Here is a 22,722-nt window from a genome sequence, read left to right as displayed (position 1 = left end):
AATGGGTTAAAAAAATGAACAGAATCATATGATAAAAGACAATATGCTGAAGGCAATTTTATTAAAATTATACAATAATTTTACATGTACATATATATACACATTTATAATCTTTGTTTTGTGAACGTACATGTACATGTGTGCTGGTCATATGTTCACACACAAACACACACACACACAGACACACACACGTACCACACATACATTCAGAATGGTACCGACAGAGAAAATAAATAGAGAGAGAAATCTTTAACAGTCTGGTTTAATTCTCCAGCTAGGGCAGGATCATACATTTTAAATGTGCTTTACAATCAGATTTTGAAACAGAAAATAAAATGTGCCGGCACAGTGATCATGTTCCCACCCTCTTCTAGTTATCCCTGCACACAACATGAGTGCATTTTCTAAATGAAAAGTGCAAGACCTAAATGCTGAATTCTATTATGTCTGTTTTGTGTTCATGGTCCAAAAGGGGTCCATCTGGCTGTGCACCTTCTTCACAGAGCTCACCGGTACTTAGGGCATCATCACTGCTCATTACAGTCCTAGGCTGAGGGGAATAGCATTCATCAGATGTGAGGTCTGGTACATCATCAGACTGGGTGTCCGAAGTCTCAAGGTCACTTCGTATGCTCTCGGGCTGTGCCAGGGTGACATCGTGGACTTTACTTGTAGTGCATTCCTTAGGATCTGGACATGTGTGATTGCCTTTTTCCTCTGTACAAGACAGGCCAACCTCTTCAATAGCCTGCGTGTGTACATGAAGGGAGTCCTCAAAGCTGCTACCACCTGCAAGATGCAAATGACTTGGTTTGGCTTCAATATCGACCTGAATTTCCATGTTATTACACTCTCTGTGAAGGAGTACAAAGAAAACACTGTGTTATCCTAAGGTACTAATAAACAAACAAACAAAAAACAAAAACAATCTTTTAAGGCAGATTTTTAACTTGAGTGTTTTGGTCACTAGGCATCATGAGCTTGACTACTTAGGACATGCAATAATGAACATTTTTTGTCATTTTAGTACAGTAAATGAATGCAATCAGCTGCCTTCTGTAGTCAGGGGTACAGAATTTGATTCTATCCACCTTCATTTGTCTGCTTTATGACTCTTAGCAAATCACTTGACTAGACAGTTCTCCTGGGTTAATAAATACATAAAATACAATAAAATAAATATTTTGTTTCAAATACTAATGCAAAGTCAAGAGTTACAATGAAACCTTAAAGAACATGCATGTGTGGTTAAAAATACTAAAAAAAAGTGGACGCGTGTAATTTACGTTTTTATATTAATATCTAATCATATGTGATTCATGCATTTTCTTGTGTTCTGTTGAATAAAACGGATTCCTACTAGTCAGACACCACTTTTGTTACTCTTAGTCTTTTCTCTTTTGACAGCCCTGTCATTTTATAAAATAAACAAAGTGGAACATAAACAGGAGGCATACAATTATTTTAATATCTTCGACACCAACCTTCTGGCTAATTTTGTGAGAAATTAAATATGTGTTGCAATAGATAGCATTAGTGCAGAAGTGAACCCTAAGTTTCACATAAAACACTGACTACTCGGCTTTAAGAAGAAGAAAAAGAAGAGTAAGAAAGTATTACTGTTATCAAAATGCATAATTCTGTTAATGAATGCTGATAAATATATAATGTACCAGAACACAGCCTAAAAACCTTCACAATGTTACCATCCTGTGTTGGATGTGCGTTCTTCATCAGGGCTAGCTGTTTATGTATTACTTTTCCTATGGCACCATGATTCATTCTGCAATTCCTCTCGCTAAAAACAGGTGTGCTGAAAGAAAAGGTCATGTGACCCACCTACTCAGTCTACACCTTGTTACTGCCCATTCTCTCAAAGCAGAAAATTGTTCCTAGCAGCTATTTTTCTCTCAAGAATCTAAACTAAAGCAAAACCATGTTCATTCAGGTTTGGGATGGCAAAATGATTGTTTGTGTTTTTAGTCTGTGTCTTTTATCTCACACTTCTATATCACAGAAGGCAATAATCTACAAAAGGGAGAATGTTTACTTGTGATTATACCATGGATGAAGTGCACCATGCATAAGCAACACAGAACAGGTTTCCAACTGGCTAGTGAAACACTCCACAGGATGAAATGCTACAATACCTCCTGTACTCCAGTAGGACTAAATCTTACAATAACTCCTGCACTCCAGTGGGACTAAATCCCAAAATAACTCCTGCACTCCACTGGCACAAAATCCTACAAGAACTCCTCTGTTCCAGTGGGAATAATCTTAACAATAAGTACTACACTTCAATGACATAACTCCTGAATTCTGCATTGACTATATCTTGCAATAACTCCTCCTGGAATGTTCACACAGCAATCAAACTGTACAGTCTGGGCTATCTTGGGCAATAAAAGAAACAACAAATATAGAGAGAACTTCAGTGGAATCTCATGTAAACCACAGAAACAGAATAAACTGGGCAGTGGTTATTCAAAAGTTCATGAAATTAGCTGAATAACCCACATATTTAGTTGTTTTCAATTCTAAATGCATCACTTTACCAAAAACGATCACCGATACTGGTAACAACAACTAATAAAACTCACTACAGTATCGCCAGGTGCCACAGACTAAAAAACGTATTAAAACGTATTAAAATGTGCAAACTTCTTTTTATTAACATTTGTAATTGAGCACTTTCATCGTTTTAATACGTTTGTTAGTCCATGGTGCCTGATGATACTGTAGTGAGCTTTATTAATTATAAATGCATGAAAACTCTGGGAAAGTTCTCCATCAAGCAGTGACTATTACATGAGGGCATGGTGAAAAAACGGACATTTTAACTGAGGATTCCCACCTCACCATGGCACAATTAGAAGATTTAGACAGATTCTTTGTGACCACCTAAATGCTCTAAAAGGGGCAAAGCGTTTAAAGAAATCACTGCTTGGAGATATTAGATGCTAGCTGTCATACAGAATACACAGCTTTCAATATACGTGGTACTGTTGTAACATTTTTAGTCAGAGACAGAATACAATTACTATTACCACTGCATTTGATATGGTGTTCAGTATAATCATCCAAAAGTGAAATGTTCTTTGGAAGGGTTGAAAAATATTAAAGCAAAGTTTCAATAAAGTTTTGAAAAATAAAAATGCAGAAACAAAACAAAAACATTTCAGAAAAGAATCACAGGCAGTCACAAAAGCAAACCTAGGGTGAAAATTTGGTTAAAGGGTCATACTTTAACAAATTATGTTTCATTATATTATATTTATACTGTTGGGCTTCACTGAACTGTTACCATTCGTGTTTCTGTGCATTCAATTTGATGGATTACTGTGGTCCCTTTTTCCCTTGCAGCTCACATGTTACACACTACATTGAATGTACAGGGAATACATCATCTAATAGGAAGACTCTACCTATATTTCAGCAGAAGAATTATATGACAAAAATAATTCTTCTTGTTCTTGTATGTAGACCAGTCAGCATGGCGCACAAGATAAAAAAAAGTCAGAGTACATGGCTCCAACAACAGAATAAAATCTTCCATCTTTGAATTTATTCATGTCCTGCCATTGTAAAGGTTCCACCCCTCTAAGTAATATTAAAACCTCCAGAACAAACAAAAAAAAAAAAATGAAGATTTTTTATATTTTGATGTAGGGCATCATTTCTCACATTTAAGAGGCACTGAGGGCACAAGGACAAGGTTACAGAGAAATAACAAACTGAGCAGATGAGCAAGGAGCAGTATACACAAACAAACTGCAATGTATACCTCACTACAGAGCAAAATGACATGCACAAGAAAATAATTTATAACATTTTGACTGACCATCACCCATGCTTATGTGCTAAAAGTACAATTAAAATGAGTCCATGTAACATTACTGCACTGATTAACCAAAGATGGTAGTCAACTATTTTACCACACAATACAGGGACACAGAATCAATAAAACATTTCTGAGAGATAAAATCGCCCACATTAATCTCACTTGTTGCCTGCCGAATACAATTCCTTTTGAACTTACAAGGACAGCTACACTCTACACACACTTCCTTATTTCAGAGTGTTGTCCTCACTACACAATGTTACATTGCTACATATGTAAAAAAGCATGATTTACCAGTTTCTTCCCCTCTGTAATGCACACCACATTGGGTGTGAATTAAAGTCTCATAATACTTTCTTACTGGCCCTTACATAATCTTGGCCAACACCTTTTAATGTTTTTGATCAATGAAAATCTCACAGAAAGGTATTTCTCTTTCCCCGCGTATACTGGGGTCAAACCTAATGAGTCTGCTGGACTCCTTCAGGGCATTTTTTGGGTTGAACACATCAAAAATTAGCAACAAGAATTTGAAATGTCTCCAAAACATGACAGCACAGAACATCAAAAATTAATTTAAAAAAATACATTTTCAGGTTCTGGCCACACTGGTCCTTTAATGACTTACCTATACCATGTTATCAAATATTAGGTTTCTGATTTCTAACCCCCTCCCAATCATAAAGTGTGTACAAAGCTAATAAAGCAAGCAAGTCCCTTGTTTAAACAGCCACTCTGAAAATTTTACATGTTAAGTCAGAGTGGTTGTCAGGGTGTGCGTGTGTGAGGGGGGGGGGGGGAGTGGGTGGGACTGAGCGTGTCTTACTGTCTGAACTGTATTGGCCTGTTCACAACTACCCACACATTCATTCACTAGGCTTCCAGTTTTCCCCTACTATAAACTCCCATATACTCCTCCACCACACTGCTCCTTCTGTGACCAGAGTCCAGTTCTAAACACATGGCCACAGCATTTCAGCTAGTCAGTGAGGCACAGTAATGGGGAGCTAGTTTTCATTGCTGGTTTAGTGCTCATCCATCTAATACCTATGAACACAAAATGTACAAACTACTTTCTAAGCTTAATACTCTATTCCACTAGTCATGCAGAATAACAGAGTTTACGACAAACAAAAAGTCACTGAATACTCACATTATGTGACTCTAGCCCTTGCAAGAGCAGTACAATTTGTTCATGTCTTTTTACAGTTTAATGACTGAGGGTTTTAAAAGGGATTTATTTTTTACAAGTGTCCAAGAAATCAGACATGATATTAAATGGTGGTGCACCAAGTTTGTAATGCTGAGGTAGTTTAGCAAATACATTCCAAATTCACTGACTCTGATCTAAATAAGAGTCTTAAAAAGCTGGGATTAGCGAATGGTATTGAGAGTGACATCATTTTAACTTGGATAAAATTGCACATATACAAAAGTAAATAAATACATACATACATACATACATATATTACATAACCATTCTTTTAAAGTCGAAACATACAAGACCAAAACAGAAGTCTAGGTCCAAATGCTACTCATTACTTGAAAATATTGTCCCTTATTAACATACAGGAGTTCACAGATTCATAACCAAATATTAGGCTAACTGCCCTGAAGAGCCACTTTAAGCTTAGCTAATCAAACCTTGGACCCTGTGTCTGAGGTGAAGACCTTAACCATTATGTCAAACACATCCAAAGCATACAAACTTTTTAATAGCCATGAACATTTCATAAAACATTCTTTTTTCCAACAGTTTTTCCACAGGAAAGGCTAGATAGTGCCAACCACAAAGTCCAAAAATTGCTGTTTGGGAAGAGGGGAATATAAAGACATAACCTGCTTTATCCAGATGAATTTTACTCTAGAGATCACAAACTCTTTGCTTCTTTAAAAGAAAACAGCACTTTCTGTGCCTGAATATGCAACTCCATGAAAGGTTCTGCATGGTCTGTCAAGAAGTTAACCATGATAATTTCCCCCCAACCAAAACTCAGTCAACATTACCACTAAACTTGCCTAGGGCATTATAAAATCCAATAAGTAATATCTGGGTGCTTTACAGTTGGTCAAAATGATGACTTAAGGGTCCATTTGCCTATCAGGGTGTCAAACTTACCAAGCACCTACCTGCCACCTCTTGTTCCTTGCAAAGTCTCTTAACAACCACCCAACTGCCCTAGGCAGAGACTCCCTATGCTGTGGAACAAAATCCCGGTACATGTGAGGCAGAGCACCTCGCTGGCCTTGTTCAAGAGGAATCTTGACCAATGGATGGGAGATCGCAGATATACCCCAGGGATTACTTCAGTGTCACTGCTTGACAGAGGCACAGAAAAATGATAGGCATAGTTTTTATTCACACTAAAGGGGTGGCGAAAGCCACATAACTATGGGCTAGGCTTATAAATGCCCTTGGGCAGATAGCCTAGTATGAACCTATGAACCTATGAACCTTTCTGCTTACTAGCAGTAAGTTGTCAGATTTAGATAATACAGCAATGCTAAAGGACCACAACAGGCAGAAAATGAAAAAAATAGATATGTTTTTGTTTTGCCATGAAGTTGTACACAGCCCACAAATGACAACAACACAACTACTTATTGCTAACTTTAATTTTTTTCTCTAACCTGGAATGCAGTCATGGGGACAGACATGCTGATGCTAATCTTATTTTCTTGGAAAGCTAATTCTTACCCATAAGGCACTGTGATGGCACAGCTGATGAACTAATGTCAGTATGTCCAGTCAGATTACACTACCACTCACGTAGAGTGGAAGCAGTGAGAAATAATGACAAATTTGAACATCCTCTTTAAAAATTCAGTAATTTATAAGCAATCGGTCCTGACTTTCTACAATCTCCGCACATCAGTTTTTGCATGTGGTACACCTGTTCAGTGGCCAGATGTCCATGGAGATGGATCTCTAACAACTTCAGGAGCTGCTTTTGGAGAAAGGCTGTGAGTTGGAACCTTCTGATTCTATTTCAGTCTAAACTCACACCGATACCTGTATGACTCTATGATTACTGTAAGTAGTCAACAGACAGTAGACAAAGTGATGTGAAGTTGTGAAAGCACCATAAGACAAAGTAAGTACAGCTGTATAACAATCAATCATAACAGTAGATGTTTGAGAATGTCACTGTTGCAGTAGTGCTGACTACTGGGACATCTGCTCTAGAAGGCGCAAAGTCTGACCCGATATCCAGAAGCATGGACTCTTCCTCCTCCAGCAGGGACAGCAAACATTCCCTGGATAAAGCAGGTGTCCACCCATGCCATATTTAAATCTTTACTGCTCAGGATACCAGCAGGATGACTCTCCTACCTTCTGCTAGACAAGGTCCTAAGGATAATAAGCATGAGGAACACCAGTGTATGTTCTCTGAACCAGGGACTTGGACATCATGGGTTCCTAATATCCATCCAGGCTTAAGCAGCCTTAAGCTGTGATAACAGAAAAGGCAGTAGTAGTAAAATGTAACAGTCTTGGTTAAGTCCAGTAATTTTGCACTCAGGTCCACATCAGACACCTCCCTAAATTTTCTCCCTTTCCAGTCAACTACAATAATTTGAATCTTGGTTATACCTGCCTAACAACTAATGCCTCTGGAGGGCAGAGTGGCTTTGTACGTTTTTGCCATAACAGTCAAGGAGCCTGCTTTCAAGATCCATGGGAACAGTAATGGGTGAAGGAACCACTTCAGACCCATCCTACCATGCTAGATCCACTACAAGAGTTTTATAAAGGAATTTACAAGACTCCCTGGATACTGTAAAACCTATCCAGCATTTTAAGGAAAGGGGGCTGGGTGTTAGGTTTCTTGGATGTAGCCAAGAAGGCATTCCCAAGAGTGGAAAAAATGTTACTGATTTATGGGCATCCAGACGCAGCAAATCAAAATCTTCTTTACTAGGCATCTGATACCTCTTTTGTCATATGTCTGTACCATATCCTGAGGAGGAAGACATCTGGGAGTCCTCATGGTCTGTGTCTTGATCAGATATGCTGTCCTTAACCAGCAGTGATGGTCCTTCCCTTCAGAAGTGACACAACAGTCTTTTGCAAAGGACATTTGTAGAAAGGTATTTGATTTAACATCCACAAGAGGGGAGGGCTTTTGGCTCAGTGGGACATGCAATGGTCTGCAGGCATGGCAACCTCCACAGGCCTTGGATAACTGAGAAGTGTGGGCTGGAGGGTTTGCCAAACTGCCTTACTGGGACTTGCAGCCTCAAGCCAATAAGAGATGTTGTATGCCTTAGTAGCATCTCACAAGTTCCCAGCCACATTCTTCCTAGGATGCTTCTGCATAAACTCCATCAGGCTGGCATCTTGAGGTTGGGTATGAATCAGAGGTTGCCACAGCACAAAAGGTCAAGGCCTCAAGCTTCTTCCTGTCCAACTACAACAATGACATATTTTCTGTCAAAACTAAGTGTTTTAGGTGTAAAGGCGAGGCAAATGCTGCAGCTTTTAACACTGTGTGCTGGTAATAGGCTATGGAAATCTTCATAGAGAATTTGCCCTCCACATGCATGCCTTCCTTTCTTCTTGTGAGCAGATACATCCCTTACTAATAATCTGTCATTCAATCCCCCTATGCAATACAGTTTAATGCATTAAAACAAAGAAAAACAGCAATAAGGTGACAAGACTTCCCTAGTAGGGTACTTATCTGTACTGAGCTCTGGGGCAAGCCAAATGACACCACACTACAGATGTTATACCAATGGTTCATACAATATTAACTGCAGCAAAAAAGACCTAAAAATGGAGCAGGCAAGCACCAACTCTATACAGGGAACAATTTGATGTACCTAAGTGGTTGACATCCATCTAGCCTGGAGGGATAATAGTGCTATGCTCTGGGAATGGGCCCTCTGCACCAGAAGCCCCAGTAGTCAGTGTTACAACAGTGATTTAAATGATGAAAATACATTGCTTCTAAAACCTGAATGCTATTTATTTTATTATCACCAGATTATCTCCAAAAGAGGTACTTTATCCCATTAAGCATACACGGTGAACAGACAACTATGAGTACATGAATCCAGGGCATGTTCCCTTCAGAATAAAAATAAACATGATGTTAGAGGTCAAAGGTAAGTACAATTGTGCTGCAGAGTCTGTGTTTCTTTCTCAGTTTTATCACAGGCTCAACACAGTAAAGTGAAATAGCCATTTGTTCTTGGATAATGCTGATGTTTAGCAAATATTGATCCAGGAAATTATAAACCCATCAGCCTAACTAGCCTGATCTGTAAGGCCATGGAATGGATTATCATGGACACCTCATTAACAAGGACATTGGCAACCTCCAAACACTCGATCCCACAGTTTGGTTTCATCAAGGGGAGGTCATGCCTGTTAAATTTGGTCGACTTCTTTGAGATGGTCACCAAAGCCATGGACAGGGGGAAGACGGTGTGCAACATCTACCTTGACCTGGCCAAAGCCTTCAATACTATTCTCCACTCAGATATAATAGATAAACTCTCTCAACTACGCATCAATCCGTACATTACCAGATGGGTAGCAAACTGGCTCAGTGATAGAACCCACCTAGTCAAAACAGAGGAAGTCACCTCAAGCAGTAGACCCATAATAAGCGGTGTACCTAGGGATCGGTCTGCGGCTGTTTGGAATATACTTTTTATATGTGCAGGCCAAAACCAGTGGGCTATGGCTGGCCAAGTTTACAGATGGCTGCAAGCTGGGCACTGTCATCAATTCCCCTAGTGATGTGGACATCTTCCAAGAGGGTCTCACCCAAACAAATGACTGGTGCCAGAAAGATGGCCTCCAACTGAATGCCAAAAAATACATCATCATCCCCTTTGGGAAGAGCGACATCCCCACAAATTATCACACTAGTAACAAGATCCTAAGCACGCAATCAGTTGTGAGGGAATTGGGCACCCAGGTTGATAAACTGGCTTTTGACCACCATGTTGCCTCCATTGTATGGAAAGCTTTCTACATGGCTCACCTCATTAGTAATGGTATCTCATCCAGAGACAAGGAGGTCATAACAACCCTGCATTCTTCCCTTATAAGACCCATTATGGAGTACAATGCCCATTTCAGCATGTACCTCACAAAGCACATGCAGCAGCTGGAGAGACCACAGAGGTTCCTCAGCAGGAGAATCCAAGGCCTCAAATATCTACCCCTACACAGATAGGCTAAAAACCCTGTCCCTCTACTCAGTCTCGTACAGACTCCTCAGAGGTGACTTCTATCTGGCATACAAAGCAATTTCCGACCCTGCCTTGATGGGACTGCTGCATACCTGCAAGTCAAGCTCCACTCAAGTAACCCACATGCGTGACCTCAACTTGGTCTGTGACAATAAATAGGACTTGTTGGCAGAACAGACTTGTGTCCCAGATACTCCCCCTTCTGTGCAACAAACTTCCTCTCCACATCAAGTAGAGTACCTCATTAATCCTTTTTAAGCACAACCTGGACAACTGGATGGGGAACAGAAAATACACCCCTGAGATTCCACCTGTGTCCCTGCTGGACAGGGGGATCGGGTGTTGCCTTGTTGGAACATGGGCTAAATTCTTGGCTAGGCCTTAAGGGCCTAGTAACGTCCTATGATCCTATGAATAAATAAAAGTCTAATCAGTTCACAGGAATGCTTGCCTTTAGTCGTTTGAATGCTTTAAGAGTTCCCACACACAGAACAAAGAATCTATGATGCACAGGTTCACTTCAATGTAAAATTCATTGTGCAGCTTGTGGCTTAGCTGGGCTTGTCATACTGGCAAACTAAAAAAGTCTGATTTACTTTTTTCTCTGTTGCTTGGCAAAAGCCCCCACTAAGATACAGGCCATCATTTTGTGAATCCATCCTATCTTTACCAATATCCTCAATGTCTGACTGCCTTACTACATAACCTTATAAAAACACCCCCACACATTCAATTTCCTTGTGTGATGTTGCTCTGCATTCTGTCACTTTCTGTTCAGTCACTTCACTTAGGGCAACATCACTACTGAACATGCATAACTGTTTAGCAAACATGGCTTACCTGTCTTGTGGGTTGTAGGAGCTGATGATGGAACCTGCCATGGCTCTTGTGCTGGCATTATCACTGACTGCTCCTAGACTGACTGAATCTTTATGAAAAACCTCCTTCTGCACATCTGCCTGCACTTCTAACCTAAAAGAAAGTATAGAGGGTCATTATCATGCTGTCAACATCTCTCAGGTAATTTGTTCTACAGTAACATTTCAAACTTTACAAATCAAATGAGGTTTATCTTTCAGGTTTGCATCAGAATGTATGATATGAGTAGCACATGTGCTCATGTGTGCAGAAACCAAGTGTACAAAATAACTGTGCTTCAAAATAACAAGCAATACGTTTCCCCTCTATGAAATTCCAACTTCTGTAATGCATTATGAATGCAACATAAACGTTTTGGTGACACACGAGTATTTATCACTCAATTTCATTAATTTATACTGCTAATAACCACATTAGTTTCTGAAATACACATATATATGTGCACACAGTAAACACAAGTGTGTGTGTGCGCGCGTGCTTATATTTTATGTTTTACCAAATTAGTAAACCAATCTTACACTGACCATTTTCAGCCATAGGACAAGATTTAGGCAATGCTAGCAATATATACAAGTGTACTTACAAACAGCAAAACCACCAAATGTTGATGCCCTTAACTTCAACACCAAATAATCGATAATACAATGCTGATGCATCATTCACATACTCCAAGGGATAACATTGGAGCATGAAACTGTAAAACAGTGTTTTCTTTATAGGGAAAAAAAATCACCTTAAACCCTTAATGTGTGTATGTGTCTGAGTGTCTGTGTGTGTAGGCTGCAAACCCCCTCACAACCTACTAATGATGATGCATTGTAACTTGGAGATCACACAATAATGAGAAAAGGGCATATACCCCCATCAATGGTGATTGTGCGATCTTGCACAACTCATGACCATCCATTGTGTTGACCAAAGTTTTACACAGACACAGGGTGCACATGTAAACCCATATATCTTGCAACCAGATAACAAAATTCAATTACCTGTCAGGCAAAACCCTTAATGGCTTAGCAACTGTGCAGTCTTATGAAAAGAGAGATAATCAGGTAGACAGCTACACAGTGACAGATAGGAGGACAGCTAAAGAATGCTAGACTGAAACAAGGTACTGTTGTAGTGGGATTACCAGTTATGCAGTGGCTAATTTCTGTGTATATATTGGACACAGGGCCTGGACTTCAGCAGGGCTGGGCATAGTGGAAAAAGACTCGATCAATCGAGCACAGCTTTCCTTTAATGGGAAAGTAGTTCTCTTTACAATTCAACAGTCAGAACCCATGGCATTGGATAAGAGCTCATTCCATGCCAAAGATGCAGACATTTCACATACAACTGCATGCCTTGATTCTAGCAATGAAAAAAAAAAAATATATATATATATATTTCTGCTTGGATATAAATATTCCCATTCATCTCTGTTGCCATGTACTTACTAATGCTTACCTGCTATACTTTCCTTTGCCACCAATAAGCACTCCACTACTTAGAGTTCCACCAGAAAGTGCTGCAAAGCTAGCCGTTTCTCCATAATTTCCTTGCATAACACTCAGTCCATCTGTGGGACTCCCACTGGTACTCAACACACTGGTTAGTCCTTCAATGCTGCTCTCACCAATGCTAGGGTTCTTCAGAGCTCGCCACGCATCTGCAACTTAAATGGCACAGCAGACACGTTAGATTTAGTGACGGTAATTGTGGTTTTCACAGATTTCAGTGCAGCTAACATTGCCCAATGGAGATACAAAACTACCTTCAAGCAACACTGGCACAGTTCTGCAACTCTGCATAAAGTATTAGAAACAATCTTTATTGATTAAGAAAATGTCACTGTTAGCAGCTGCTGTGCAGTTAGTCGGTAAGTGGCAAAACCAGCCTACAATGGTAAAAATACCTGCAGGAATGGGAGTTACGGGACAATGCTAGCATGTCCAGGAGGTAATGAGTGCTACTGCCACTTCCAAAGGATCAGACATATCCTGCACAGTTCAATATCCTTTTACATACTCCACTATAGCGTTCATGCTTCTGAAAATTAGTTACATTTTTTTAATAATACAATACATCACCACCAAATAAAACCAGACCATACCAAAAAGAAAACATTCTGGCACTTGTCCTTAAGGAAGGGGGAGCAATTGGCCCTAATTAGTCACTAAAGATACAGTGGGGGATTAACACAAGATTGAATAATAATAAAATAACATTTCAATGAATGCTCATTAATTACTCTTGCTGACATCACTAAACTATTTCTATGCAAACGTTTTTATTCAGCTGATATGCTGCTGGTATATGGACTTCTTGCCCAATCCCCCCCAAAACAAATAATAAGTTCAGCATGTTAGTATAAACTACAAGCCAATGCAAAAAACAAGATACAAGTCTGTGACAATAGGAGGTACTGCCAGCCATGCCAGGGAGAAGTAAAGCAGTTGATGTAGGACTTGTGCCAGCACAGCTAGATGGAACTTTGTAAATAATTATATGTTATTTGTATATCAAACTGATTTGTACAGATGCGTGTGCTGAAGATGTACTTGTGAGCTCTGCTTGTGTTAATTGTGTTAAAATATATCAACAGTACACCCTGCTGAAATTAAGAGAAGTGTACGTGTATTATGATATCTGAATTAAATGTATATGTTTTAGAGGACACTGGCACAGCAATGGTTAACCAGCTGGCTTATTTTAAGAAAAATTAGGGAAATGTAAATGAGCTGTGAAATCACCGAATGGTACCCCACAAAATGCTGAGTAGGCCTGGAGACGGTAGGTCTGGGAGCAGCAATTACCTACTATTATCAACATTTAACAGAATGCTGCCTGAACAAACAGAAGACTTGAGGAACTAGTACTTCGCTGAAATGGTGGAATGTTCAGTAAATTAAACTGCTCGAGGCAGTGGCATAGGTTGAATTATTGGAGGGGTCCAAAGCTGCTTGCAACAGAGCAAGGAATGAATATGAATAGAGTAAAGATATGTGGAACAAGAACAAAACCAGACAGAAGCAAAGGCCCATTATTTTCTTTGGAAAAAATTAACTATAGTGTATGACTACAATTTTATCCGCTGCTCAGTATTTAATCTTTGCATTAAAGCTTCTGCTTACCTTATATTTGCAATATACTTCAAGAAAAGTACAGAGTTACTAGTCATTAATTTCTGCCTGCCATTGAAGTGGGAAATGGCTTCTAGTATTAGAGAGTATAAAAACAATCTCTCACATTACAACTGTTCAAGCCTACAAGTTCTAAAGCTACTAAATATATTCAAAGAAACAGGACAGCTCCAAACAAGTGTTTTTTTTGGGGGGGGGGGCTGCTTGAGGGGCAAGCAACCCCACACACTGCTAAAGCTGATATTACATACAGAAACCCCACAGTTGCACAAAATTGGGAGAGGAGGAAATTCCTGAAAACAGTGCACAGCAGTCTCAGGAAATCAACTGTTTTGCTTTAACAGGAGCAAGTGACTCCCAAGACTTCACAGACACAGGATACAGAGGATCTGGGACAAACTGTATCAGTTATAACATTTGGGAATTCTCAATGATACCTTAAGTTATAAGGCTCCCTCAAATCATCTCTGTTTTGCACAGGAATTAATGCTAGAAAACTCCCTGTCTGAAATTACTTTAAACCCAAAGAAACAAGTTTTCTATCTGGTGCACTTTATGACAACAGATGCTCAGCTAGCAAAACTGTTGCGTAACATCTTTATCATCACCTAATCTTATTGTGTCCATTTTATCTCATGTAAGCATTTTTAATTTCAGCCGTATGCTTCAGGGATATTTTTTCTTTGTACTTCTGCAAGTATATGCACTTTGGGGAACAATAACCCTACATTTGCAGTGTGACTCCCAGTCAGACAAATGAAGGTGATTTCTTCAAGTGAGCAGCACAATGGCACAGTAGTTAATGCTCCTGTATCACATTGCTTGGTTTTCAAGTTTAGTTCCAGGTTGAGGTGCTTCTATGTGGAGTCTCCAAGCCTTCTCTTAGTCTGCATGAGCATTTGCTGGTGGTTTATTTCTCTTCCTCTTTCCAAGGACAGGCTTGTATGTAGAATAGCAGCTCTCCAAACTGCCCATAGCGGTGCAAGCTATGTGTGTGCATGTGCAAGTAATTTTTGTGTGCGTGTGTGTGTGTGTGTGTGTGTGTGTGTGTGTGTGTGTGTGTGTGTGTGTGTGTGTGTGTGTGTGTATATATATCTGTGTGAACATGAATATGTATGTGTGCACATCTTGCAATATATTTGCATCTAGTTCAAGATTGGCAGCACTGCATTATGCCCACTGACAGCACGGACAGGATACATCACAACTGTGTTCGATAAAGAAGGTACTGATGAATGAATGAAATGAATGACTGAATCACCCTTGAATAATATTTTATATAAAAATAACCAAACGATTCTAGAGACACTTGGTCATTCTTGTACTACATAGGACACACATGAAGTTCTGAAAACAGTTTAAGAAGTTACAGAAAGGAAGGAAAAGTGGGCTGCTACAAAATGTACAATTTTGACTGACTAGAATGGTGAAGACAATGAGGGGGTTCGGGATAAAAAACTCAAAACGCTGAGCAGGCAAACATCCAAACAAAGAGAAGAGGAGACAAGGTCCGGATGCACTTTACTTTTGGGGTGAATAGGAGGGACAGACATGGAAAAAGAAATGTAGGGAGAAGAGAATATGGATGTTTGCTAGATGGAGGGGTGGTTCAAGAAGACTTGAGGAAACAGTACGTCACCGAAAAGGTAGAAGGTTGGACAAATAAAATGGTTGCGGCAGTGGTATAACTTAAGTCATCAGAGGGGTTCAAAGCTGCTTGGGACAAAGTAATGAATGAAAAGAGTAAAGATGTGCGAGTGACAGCTGTGACATTTGGGTAGACTCAAAAGGTCCATCTGTCTTTTTCTGTCACCTTCTCTGTAAGTGTACCAGTATCTTAACTGCTGTTTATACCTATGGTGTGAACATTTTTCCCTCTCATTTTTAGGCTACAGGTAGAAGACTAGTAATAGATGGGACTATCTGAATAAAAATTTAGAAACCACTTTAGATACGAAAGCGGTTTAATTGTCAAGGATGTCCTTGTCATTTGTAGATTATATAAGGATCTCTGCACATAACAGCATACAAATTAGAGATCTTCCTGGCTACAGCAAAAACATCATCAAGAAACAGTTGTCGTCGCCATCCTCATCATCTTCTTTATGGACCTTCCCCTTTTCTCATTTTTCTACGGGGGCTTGGAATTTTGTGATAACTGCCATCACCTCTGTCAATTCAGTACCACTCTTCTGCCTACTTTGGCAGTCATGTCTGAACATTCCAAGTCTTTCATGCAATCTACCCATCTTTTGGCTTTAAGTCCTTGTTTCTTCTCATTTTTATTCATGTCTCTCCCAAATCTTCTTCATCTCTTCTGCACACGTGAACAAACCACCAAAATCTAATTTCCTTGACTTTCTCTGTAACAGTGGGTACTTTAACGTCTGCTTGGATAACTCCTTTCTTCATCTGTAACACATTTTTTCAAGTTTTGTCTACCTTCACTGGCTAGGAAACTTTGGCATTCATATGTAGCACTACCCCTGGCAATCTGTGCCAGTTAGCTGAAGCACCTCTGTTTCCAATTGTGACCTCCTCATACAAAACTTCCCTTCTTCCTCGATCACCTCTCCAAGATAACTTGAGCTGTTAACCCCTTTCCAGTGTATTTCATTCTGTCTCAATTCTGAGCTTCGTCTGATTTCTTCCCCATTTATTTCCAGTACAACTATCCTGTCTGAAATCAATTTGACCCCATGTGCCTTCAGTTTTGTATTCCAGTTCCCTATCATTTGCTGAAGTTCTTGTTCAGTCAAGCTTGTCATGCTACAGTGTCTGCATACAGCTGTGCTTGGCAACTTCAACCTACCTGCTAATGTAGTCCATCACCTGTACCAACTATGACCTCCACTAGGCTCAGAGGTGAATCCTGATGCATGCACACTCCCACTCTGAACCTCCTCTGAGAACCAGAACACTGCTTTTACTTGTAGCATTAGGATCTTGTACAAAGCCTGCATTAAGTCTACCAATATTTACAGGGCTTTGAACAATTGCAAGGCTGCTCTCGTCAGCTTTCATGGGACCCTATCAGATGCTTTCTCCAACTCTAGGTATGTCCATTTGGACTCTTCATCTAAATATTTCTGTTTTTGGTGGATCTAGGTTTTTAATGAAAATGCTGTTGATGTTCCCTACACTAATACTAGAAGCTTGACTTGCTTTACAAACATCTTCCGATTTCTTGCTAAACTGTGGAAAGCCTTTTTAATAAAGATAACACAAGCATTTACATCATGTTCCAGTGAAAAAAAGACACTTATGGGAATGTAAGAGCACCTCTTACAGATTTTTTTTCCACTGATGTCATTAGACAATGGAAAACCTAGGAACAGCTGAATAACTCACTAGCTACATAAAAAGTCACAATAATTAGCAAAACACCAAAACTGTACTTCAGATCTACGGAGAAAGTGACAATCCGATAAACTCTCAGGTGGCTTCATTTCAGTGGTAAAATGAAATGAAGTGCAGTCTACGCTGCTCTATACAGAAAGGCTTCCTGATTACAGCCTCAGTATAAAAAGCATCCTCATAATTCCTACAGGCTATGAAGTGCTTCCAGGATCTGGCAAGTAGGACGGACATTTGTCTCTGATGTAACTACATTCATCTAGTCCTCTAGCAAGAAAACTTATCAGGAATATTAACCAATACAGTACTTTTTAAAAGGCAAATATGAGTGTTTGGGTCTAGACTGAGTACAGAGTGAGAACAAAGGAAATCAGCCTTTATGATTTTCTAACCCTATGTACAGGAAATATAATATCCAACATTGTTGGCTTGTATCACATTAGAAAATAAGTCTCTGGTCCAAGAAACACTTTGTGTATAACCCCTTATGTACAGTACCTTAATCCATCAAAAAAATTCCTTCAAAGGTAAGGTACTGCAACCTAATATAACTCTAATATGTAACATTTCAGTAAATAAAAATTCCTTTTGAGATGAAGCAATGTACACATTTTGGAGCCTATCATTTGTACTTTAAGTATAATAAAATAAAAGAAAGGAGATGAGATGGAGGCTAAATATGCCTGGTGCTGCAAAGAGTGAAAACCGCTGATCAAACTTAATGGTGGATGGTGGCCCTCTTTCACTTTAAATGCATCAGAGAAGGAAATGCTCAATCTGAAACTTGTTTTCTGCAATACCTGTAATGGGTCCATCATCTTCATCAAATTCTATCTTCACTCCCTTGCCGTTCGCTGCACTAACACCACAACCTCCGCCACGGCACAGGGATATTGGTACCACACCATATACATAGGCCAGCATGATTGGCACTCCAATTCCTAAAGCCCAAGAACAGAGAGAGAGAGACAATGATTAAAGAAACTCCACTACAGCAGAAGGAAAAAATGCTAAACAAGGCATTCTGCAGTGGTCCTTACTTAGCTCAAGAAAGGGAACAAATAATACAATTGGTGCCTGATTTGGTCTTATATTACTAGAATTTTAAAAGGCAGTGTTTCTGCATGTAGTATAGCCTAAACTCTCATTAAACAAAAGTACAAGTTATTTCCAACACTGCTCAAAGAATAATAGAGCACACCTGCAGATACTTCAACCATCTCCATCCCTCCAGTACACCTATTTTCAGTATGTACCTTTAACTCCCAGTGGGCGTGGCTTGAGCCTTTAAAAAATAAAGTTATCACTTTACAATTGTAACAAATACTCATTGACGAAGGTCAAATATCAATACAATTGTGTTTGCCATTATGTATGCTTCAAGATAAAATATTCTGATACCGTGTATGTAGCATGGTTTTGGAATTATTAATGGAAATATGAACAAGTAATATCTGACACCTAGAGGCGCAGTAGGAGGTAACTGCATATGCACCTGAAGACGTCACTCGGCAGTAATGGCCAGCTGAGCAAAAAAATCTCAGTATCATTACAGAAAATACAAGAGAGTATCTGAAAAGTTAGTTACAACTTTGTCTTTTTCAACCAGGCATATCTTATCATTCTGTTATCTAAATATTCATTCCTCCCTCCCTTTAATGGATCATTGACTCCTCAAACACGATTCATCTAGCAGTGAACCTTAAAGGTGATACTCATCATTACTGACACATTTGAATTTTCTTATGTGATTTACTTACTTTTATTACAAAGTCTGCACTACCTTTACAGTGATTAGGTGCAAACAAAATTGTATTATGTGTAAACCACAATCTAAACAAGAGGGTGAATGTAACATTACTATGCAGCCAAGGCCAAACATTAAACCCGTTCAGAAACGTGCTGTTATGATATGTCCAGTGGTGCTACTCTATGCTGTTTCCAGCTGCTTGCAGCTGAGAGAAGTCTCCCTGCATCCCATTCTTAGGTCATGAAATATGTCTGCATGCTTTTACATGGAAAAGTTTAAATACTGTGTCACAGATACTACAAGAAGACATATATACAATGTATTAATACTTACCTGCAAGTGACAGTATTCTGTGATATCTAATATTAAGTATGTTTCACAATTATTTACAAGACCGCTTCAAATACTTAACACAACTATTTTTAAAAACAGACTCCAATCTGTTGATCTGCTATCATGCATGTTTAAATTAATTTTTCTTCACTTATTTAAGATACGAAATACATTACTTTGCTGATGTAATATTACCAGATTTGTGTGTGTGTGTGTGTGTGTGTGTGTGTGTGTGTGTGTGTGTGTGTGTGTGTGTGTGTGCGCACGTTTGTTTGTGTGTACACAGTAATCACTAACTAAACCAATCTGAAAATAAACTTGTAGCTAGGAAATGCACAGTGTGGAAAGAGAAACAGGGGAAGCCTTTAAGTGCGGTAAACACAGCAAGCATGTAAACAAAATTCAGTGAAGTTTCAGCTTGTGCTGAAGGAAGCTGTAGAACAGAACTGAAAGGAGAACCAGGACTACTACTCAGAGAAGAGGGAGGAAGAAGACAAAATATGACAATTGTCAGAAGAACAGAGACATGATGGTGCTGAAAACTGTAAGAATACTTAGAGGGCATCAAGTAGAACAGATACTGAACTTAGAAGGGGAGTGCAATAGGGTATGGACAAGCAAACTAATCCAGGAATATAATGGAGATGCAGTGATTCCGGTGACCTGAAGCTTGTCTGTAGTATATGAGGAACATCCATTTGCACCACCTTTCATCCTTTCTTGCTGCAGTATGAAGAAGTTGTGGGTTCAGTGCAAGTAGTGAGTTTTTTCACTTAAGGACAGTTTACACAGTAGGTACACATACACCACTTGGGAAAATTTACTTTGTTACCGTACACTGCCTATTTATAGATAAAGCAAATCCCTCAAAAAGACTTCTATAGTCAGTGTTTGTCCTGCTTAAGAGCAGAATACCAAACAGCATTCAGTCCTCATTGTACCATGTTCAAGCAGAAGTTTGGTACTTACAGCAGAGGACAAATGGTATACGGTATTAAAAAGCTATTTCTTGTAACACATGGTTTGATTCTCACAGCATTTGTCTACTGTGTGACCTTCAGCAAGTTACTTAAAGAGAGATAGTGCAGGGGGGCATTTTTTGGAAATAGCCTCTTTAAATGTGCAGTAGTATGTCTAGTAGCTACTTGAGAAGGAGAGAGCCAAAGCATGACGATACCCAATCAAGGTCCAGTCAGCCCCAAAGGAAGGGCAGAGAGAGTGAGCACACCTTGAGGCCCCTGACCCTGCAGGCCCCTGCCCACACAGGATCTCAGATAATTCTGAATCTTTCAGGGTTCCCACCAGGATCATAGCTCATACAGTCAAAAGCTTCATCATTTCATCATTCATTCACCGATCTTGATGGTTGGAGAAGGAAGAGAGAGATGTTCCCTTGCAAATGTTGCGATGACGCATAACCATCAATGAAAAAAAAATCCATAGCCCATCAAAGTCATCCACAGCCACAGTCACAAACAACAGTCAAAGGGCCACAAGGCAGCAAAGTCCAAGCAGGCCCCCTCACCATCTCACATGAGTGCCCAGCATGATCACAGCTGTCCTAGATGAAGTTGGCTCAAGATTGTATTTTTCTCAGGAACCTGAAGCTACCATCACAGCAATCATAAATATCGGGTGTCTCCTTCCTTGAAAAGGAAAGGAAAACTCACTACACATACCTCAGTGTCATCCTCAAAAGAGGTAAACCCTCCCTTCGACCCAAAACCTGCAATGGTATTTCTGAATTAACTAAATGAAAATGACACCACTACTGACTTGCCATGGCACGTTGCTAGACATTTCACTTGTGTTTGGTCTACGACTTTCTGTTTTTTATCATGCAGCTAATCACACATTAGTAGTGCAGAGCAATGTTGCTAACTCTTGTAAAAAAAAAAAAACAAACAAAAACTGTGTTCTCTTTTTCTTACCTACGCTGACTGCAGCAACAACAGGAGAAGCAATGACAGAGAGTGTAACACCACCTGTGATGGCCAAATTTCTTTTGTGCTTTGATATTTTTTTCCCTTCATAGCGACTATGGATCTAGAAATGAAAAAAGAATATCCATAATTACTTAATAAGGCTGAGTAGAACCTGCATGTACAGCTGTTTGGAATATACCACTTCAGTTATTTGGCAGTATATGTGAAGAATGCTAATTACAACTAATAATCCTTACCCCCATGTGTTTTTCTGAATATCACCAATTCTGACAAGCATTTTATGTGAAACACACAACAGCTTTACTCAAGCTGGTCCAAAAAGGATAATAAATATACAGCTTAAGTAATGCAGGGCTACCAGTCCAGAGCACTGCGGTGCACATCTGCACATTTTGTACTTCTGCTGAATTCTTACTGCAGGATGGAGTACATGCACTGCAGTACAATCATGCAAACATTATAGATACAGAAGACAAAAGCAACATTAAACAACAACACCCTATTACACATCTGCATTACCTGCTGACTCATACGTAAAGTGACTTGAAATGTCAGTACGTATAATAGATAAACAAAAAATAAAAAGACAAAAAATAATCTGTCCAGCTTGTACCAAGACTCATGTTTCCATTACCTAGCTGCCTGTAAACACGATTATACAATGGATGGTATTTTAATACTGATATTCTCAATTTTTATATTTCTTTTTAATTTTTGTTCAAGCAGCATGCATGTATAATCCACATGGGTCTTCAGTTACTGATTTACATGACACAAACCAAATATGCAATGTCAGTGGTACAACAGGTAGTACAATTGCCTTTGGTGCAGAAGACTTGTGCTTTTCCCACACCAGGTAGGTGGACTGCTGACAGTGCAGCACAAGGCTGGTGGCTGCACTCTTGCATGAGTTATCCATTGGATGAGATGTTAAAACACAGGTCCTATCTGCTTGAGTTGGTAGTAGCTCAGATGGATATACAAGATCCCACAACACCTATTGAAAACAGTAGGGAAAGTTTCCTGATGCCTTGGTCAAATTTCCCCTAGTAATATAAATGCCACCTCAGGTCTCCCGTGAAAAGAGGCTACTAGATTAGTGGGACTAACCTGGTCAACAAATGGTAAGTAAATAAATAAAAATGAAAGTACAAGTAGGCCCTGCCATGCATCCATTCATCCACAACCCCTTTACCCATTCTGTACCTGGGGTTGGGGTGTTACTTTAACAGCAGCGATCATCTAGACCCAAGACTCACACTGTCGGGTGGCTAGCCC

The 22,722-nt window shown here is 39.5% G+C and overlaps 1 protein-coding gene across 2 annotated transcripts in view; it reads right to left on the bottom strand.

Moving 5' to 3' along the window:
• Positions 1-246: 246 nt before the first annotated feature.
• The window catches only part of RNF19B (ring finger protein 19B), a 645,200-nt gene continuing 622,724 nt past the window's right edge, over positions 247-22,722 (bottom strand). For both annotated transcript variants that reach the window (XM_044059923.1, XM_044059924.1), the window contains exons 7-11: positions 21,430-21,544; positions 18,216-18,356; positions 12,383-12,590; positions 10,895-11,026; positions 247-854 (exon numbers count right to left, since the gene is read on the bottom strand). In XM_044059923.1, coding sequence (XP_043915858.1) covers positions 425-854; positions 10,895-11,026; positions 12,383-12,590; positions 18,216-18,356; positions 21,430-21,544 — 1,026 coding nt within the window. In that variant the 3' untranslated portion in view covers positions 247-424. The remainder of the gene's footprint in view (positions 855-10,894; positions 11,027-12,382; positions 12,591-18,215; positions 18,357-21,429; positions 21,545-22,722) is intronic.

This window comes from Protopterus annectens, chromosome 1.part2, assembly GCF_019279795.1.
Source record: "Protopterus annectens isolate FY-2018-M chromosome 1.part2, PAN1.0, whole genome shotgun sequence".
Taxonomy (NCBI): domain Eukaryota; kingdom Metazoa; phylum Chordata; order Ceratodontiformes; family Protopteridae; genus Protopterus; species Protopterus annectens.
The sequence above is the reverse complement of the archived record's forward strand: the minus strand, read 5'-3'. Positions and strand labels throughout refer to the sequence as shown.